The sequence below is a fragment of the Gouania willdenowi genome, chromosome 1 (genome assembly GCF_900634775.1).
Source record: "Gouania willdenowi chromosome 1, fGouWil2.1, whole genome shotgun sequence".
NCBI lineage: Eukaryota > Metazoa > Chordata > Actinopteri > Blenniiformes > Gobiesocidae > Gouania > Gouania willdenowi.
In genome coordinates this window covers 16,359,017-16,364,358 of record NC_041044.1, presented here as the reverse complement: position 1 = coordinate 16,364,358, position 5,342 = coordinate 16,359,017, and the positions used below count along the sequence as shown (strand labels likewise).

The window sequence follows — 5,342 nt, the reverse complement described above, 5'->3', positions numbered from 1 at the left end:
TTATTAAGTAACATTTATGTCTCTGTCTGTCAGTCTTTATCCGTCTGTGTGTCTCCGTTCTGTCTTTCTTAAAGCTGCAGTATGTAGAATCATGAGATGCTCCCCCTCCCCTCTTTGTTTTGAATCCTATCTTCCCTTAACGTATCCTTGTGAACGCGCACAACTGTGGAGCCCTTAGCAACTTTTTACTCAATACAGACGAGTGACAAATGTAGCGACGTCATCTTGTGTCATTGAAGTTGTTTTAGCGACTCTGACATGAATGCACATATCACTCTATAGTTACTGTCCAGAACAATGGCTACTGCCATCAGTTGGTCCCCGCCAGAGCTTACTGTGATCTCAGCAGCCGCTCAGAGCCGAGTGACAACCACCACTCACGCATCCAGACTGTAAATGAATTGAGTCTGTTTCCTCCACTTTTGATAAGCTTTTCTTAGGTTTACATGCAATGTATCCCGTCTGTTCTCACTCTCCCTCTGAAGCCAGTACATGGGGCAGACCCTGCACAGTCACGGGGATTCGCGAGGATGCAAATCAGTCCTTTCCTCCTGAGTATGTTTGTGCTTCTAGACTGTTGCTTCTCCACATTGATCTGACTTTTTCCTTTTGCTTTGCATTGTAACATTGTGCCTAACGCCGGGATGGAGGACTTCTCCTGCTGGAACGTCCACCATTTTACCTTTACTACGGAGGACGTGAGCGTTCATAGACTTTTTTTTAAAATTTTACTTACTTTACAAGACCAATCTTTGATGTTGACTCAATGATGCCTCTTCCTCACAGATCTGTTTAACTTAATTCTCCTCAGAGGTTTACCTGCAAGTAGAAACAAAAAAAGATAAGAGTGTCATGACAACTATGTAGCATAACATTTAGTTGAGAAAATGTGCCAAAAAATTACAGATTAGAGTCTTACTTTCAATGTTCATAAGAGCTTCAATAGGGAATATGATTAGGATCACTCAGGCAGAGGAGGATTTCCAGGCCTGTCAGAAGGTGGACTCTGTGGAAGTGAGGGTGATGAGGGGCTTGTTAGTGGGAGTTTGCTTCACTTTCCATCACAGGGCCATCAACTCTCCTCAGCTTTCCCGGAGGTGGTCCGCGCGAAGTCCGACATTCTTCTCCCATCCTCCTTCGGCTTTCAGCTGGGGATGGAGGATGGTGAACAAGTTGGAGGCCATGTTGGTTGGAGGGAGGCAGGGCATTGATGAAAAACACCATCCTGTGGATAGTCTCTTCTGACCCGCGTGTCTTGTCCAGTGTGAGACCCATCATGAAGTGGGGGGAGCGTGGTGGAGGGAGGCTGTGGGCGGCCAGTGGAGGGGTTTTCACTAGTGAATGTCTTGCACTAGAACTACTATTCTTTTCTTTTCTGGGTGTGGTTGAATTGGGGGCATCTTCTGATTTGTGTTTATTAGGCTTTAAAGATTTTGTAGCAGCTGCAGAAGACGAAGACGACTCTTTTTGGTATTGAATATTTCTCCAGTTCTTTTCATAATTTTATCATTCTTTAACTTTAAACCTTGGCGTTGGTCTTTCCTTTGGAGGAATTCTCTTTCTTTGGTTGGTCAGGCTGAGCTTTTGACTGCTGTGATGATTCTGATTCATCGGCCTTTCTCTTTTTTCAACATCTTGGTTTGTAGGTTTTTGTTGCTGGACTTGGTAGTAGATGAGGAAGAGGATGGGGGAGGAGGAGGCACAGCTCTTCTGTCTGTTTAGTCTCCTCTGTCTGCCCTGTCATGTCTTCGTCGTTCTCTCTCATGAACTGAATAATTTCTGGGTGAATATGTCCTTCGATCTCTTTCCTTATCTCTACTGCTGTGACCCTTGTGATGCATTGAGGGCTGTTGATTGTCATCATTTTTGAAGTACTTGCAGTCTGCGTAGTCCTTCTCCCTCTGTCGATACCTTTCTCTGTCCCAGCGGTCTTGGCTTCCAGGACTCTGACCTTTTAGTTCATACGGTGGCAGTTCTCGGGGAGGTGGCTTTCGTCCACCAGGGCTGTGAGCCCTGTAGCCAACAGGTGAGCGAGAACGTGATCTAGATCTATAGGACCCCCGATTGGAGAAGGGGGACTGCAGGAACCCAGAGCGCCGGTAGGCATAAGACCCTTGAACGAAATATTGTCCGTGAGCGTCCATAACTGCGCCCATTGGGTCTGGAAAATGGGGAACAGTGGGTAAGACCGATCGTCTTTGTGGAAGCCTTTTGTGACCTCATCAAGTCTGGAGGTAGCTCTAAAAAAAAAAAAGAAAAGGAATGATCAACTATTTTATATGCGTTGAACATTTACATTTTGCATTAGTGAATTGAGTCAGAACCAGCAGTTAAAGCATTTTATACAGAATAATACCAACTTGGGATGGTCCTACCACTTTAATAAATCACCAAAACTAGCATTTTTGACCATCACTGTCTGAATCCTCAACTACAACCACTTTGTAGTTATCATCTTTCATTCCTGCGTTGTTTTGGCCACATTTACTGAGACTATTACATTGAGAGAAACAGAAAAAGCCACTTTGCACAGGGTCAGATATTGAGTGAGCAGGACGTTCATCAGAGGGGAATTCTAGATCTTTAGCCGTGCAGTTAGAACCACATCCACTAAAACTACTGTTAACCTCATTTTCACATTACCATAGAAATGACCCACAGAGGAGAAGGACATCTTTGTTTTGTGTAATAGAACAAATAATCAACTTTTAGTCTTGAGACTTGATATTTGTATTGGTTTGCACAAGTTTACTATTCTGAGTCTAGATCTGGGAGATTGTTCGGAAAGAGGAGTGTTATTTAGCACCTAGTTGTTGCACAAACAATGTGCTAAGCAAATTACACATGAATGAGCAACCATTTATGATGAGCTAAAGTAGAAGAATGATTAAAATGCAGGTACAATAATATATATTTTTAAATGTCTAAACGTTTGTTTTTAATGGTTTGTTTGTCACAAGACAACAGGAACAAAGCTTTTGAAGTGAATAAAAAGCCTAAAACTGATTTTCTGCAAAGCAACTGCAACTTGAGGTATGATTCTGCTCCTAACATTCAGTGGACTGTCTGAGGCTTCCAAAACTAACAGGTTACTCACTTTCCATCCGGTGATGTCTCGGTTTGTACAAATCCTCCTTTGAACTGGAAGGCTGAGGGAGGGGTGGTGGAAGACATGACAAGTGGGGGCTGGAAACCAGGGGCCCCCCATGGAGGATTAAACACTGGGTGTCCAGAAGCATAGACGGGCTGAGGGCTGGTAACTAATTATGGGTGGGTGGGATGAGGCCAGGGCCTGAGGTGTATGGTGGGAGGTATGGTTGTTGTGGGGGTCCGTAGAGGGCTGGGGGAAGGGTACAGAGGAGGAACGGGTGCAGGAGGTTCCACTGGTTGGAGGTGACTGGAAAGATGCCTCTTCTCTGTTCCTGTACATGCATGCAAAAAAAAAAATAAAATCATCCACTCACTGTTTAGCTTTGCTCACATTTAAATACTATTATGTTGGCTTTTCAAAGTAAAATGTTTTTGTGCCTAAGCCAAAATTTGCTAGTGTCAAACATTATTAAACATTGTTAATGTTTCTGAAAGTAGAGAACAAGTGATTTCTGACTAAATGCTTTACAAACATTACAGTTAATGTACAGTGACTGACCTGCAGCTTTGAGCTGGAGAACTGGTAGTTGTTACGGTGATGGGTGGTGTGGATGTAGCTGGTTTGGCTGTAGAAGTCTGTGGGATGTGACCTTCAGTGGATCCAGTTGTCTTGAATGTAGCCTTGATAGCTGTGGTGGTGGTGGAGGCAGAGCTGGGTGGTGCAGCACCTGTGCAATCCTATGCACTGCGTATGTCGTCCCATTCTTATAGTTGTTCACAACCTGCATGAATCATCACAGATGAATTTTATTATACTGAACACTGCAAAGTCAAGTAAATAACAATATGGTAGTGTGTGCGTCTCAGGTTTACCTGTCGTAGGAACTTATTGGCAATGAGATTATCAGGTGAAACATCAGACTGTTTACATGTGAAACAGACGTGATCCTCCGAGTCCAACAGGGCAGTTCGGATACCTTGAGACAAAACACTCAAAATCAACTTATGCATTAACACTATAACATGTTCACACATTATCGAGCTTAAGGGTCAACTATGGAAATGTTATACAGTTGGTGAGAGGCAGATTTTTACTCACATTCATCACAATAACTGTTTCCACAGCAGGGTATCAATACAGCATCTATCATCAGTTTGGCACAGATTGGACATAAAAGGTTGTATGGAATTGGATCAATCTCCTCTTCAGACGACGACTGCTCATGTGGGACAAACGGGGGGCGCTCCTTTTTGCCTTTGGCATATGCTTCACTGTAAAAACGTTTCGTTATTTTAGCAACAAACATTTTCGTATGTGAAATAAATATGGCAGTGCTGCTTTAATGTGCCAATATATTCATTATTTCTGATGGCTTCTGTTAAAAACCTACGCATCGATAGCAGGTATTACAGATTCCCCAGTCACGGTCAGCATGGCTCCTTTGGTGCCTGGCTCTGCTTTCACCATGAAGCTCTGAGGGACGCCCTTGCTGGTTTTCACTGGCTTAGGTTCCTTGTCCTGTGTCTGGGAATCATGAGGAAATAAATAAATCATTTATTTCCCCTATAAAAGATAAAAGTTTTTCAAAAAGCACTGAACAAATGACATTAGCATCAACCAGATTGGCAGTCTACAAAGAAAGGAAATATCCAAAAATCACAGAGAGACCAGGATAAGCCCTGAAATTCAAAGACACTTCACAGTTGTGATGCATAAAGATGTGAACACGTTAAACAGTACCTTGGTTAATTGGGCGAGAGACATAGGAGAAGAATCCATCTGCAGGAGAATCAGAATACATATATTAATGTTATTAATGTTTCTAGCAGACATTGTTGGACAGGCATTTCCCCTCCACATCTGTGTCCAGTCCAACTCTTTTTGTCTTTGCAAAAACTTTAATGATATTCTGCAGAGTAGTCCATTTTAACACAGGCACATTGAAGCAAGTAATTTAGTATATATTTACAAATTGTTTTGTCTTGACAGTTTCTGTAAAATAATATAAAAAAGATTACACGTGTACAGTGCTTAACAAATATATTAGTCCAACTGTCAAAAAAGAGAAAGAATTGGCTTCAAGTGGACTTTGATTGCACTTTCAATGTTTTACTGTTTGGAATAATATTTAAAATGATGTCTGGTTTTGTTGTTTTATATTGTACAGGAATCCAAGTACCAGTACATCATTTAAACATCAAATAAATCTATTTTAGTTGTGCTTACAACAGAAAGAATTTTTTGAGAACAA

General features: G+C 42.0%; 1 protein-coding gene across 1 annotated transcript; it reads right to left on the bottom strand.

Moving 5' to 3' along the window:
• Window positions 1–1,954: 1,954 nt before the first annotated feature.
• LOC114455236 (E3 ubiquitin-protein ligase RBBP6-like) lies at window positions 1,955–4,864 on the bottom strand. The gene is made up of 7 exons (XM_028436377.1): window positions 4,832–4,864; window positions 4,482–4,615; window positions 4,190–4,362; window positions 3,964–4,067; window positions 3,741–3,872; window positions 3,098–3,186; window positions 1,955–2,240 (listed from the first exon to the last, which is right to left on the bottom strand). Exons 1-7 carry the CDS (start codon window positions 4,853–4,855, stop codon window positions 1,955–1,957), a joined length of 942 nt encoding a protein of 313 aa, XP_028292178.1. The 5' UTR covers window positions 4,856–4,864.
• Window positions 4,865–5,342: the final 478 nt, after the last annotated feature.

What these genes read in the sequence shown, in the direction of transcription:
- LOC114455236 (XM_028436377.1), bottom strand. Translation starts at nt 4,855, where the DNA reads ATGTCTCTCGCCCAATTAACCAAG. An exon ending in GTAATACCTGCTATCGATGC is followed by an intron (nt 4,363 to 4,481) that starts GTAGGTTTTTAA and finishes ACGTTTTTACAG; the next exon opens with TGAAGCATATGCCAAAGGCA. An exon ending in CCAATAAGTTCCTACGACAG is followed by an intron (nt 3,873 to 3,963) that starts GTAAACCTGAGA and finishes TGATTCATGCAG; the next exon opens with GTTGTGAACAACTATAAGAA.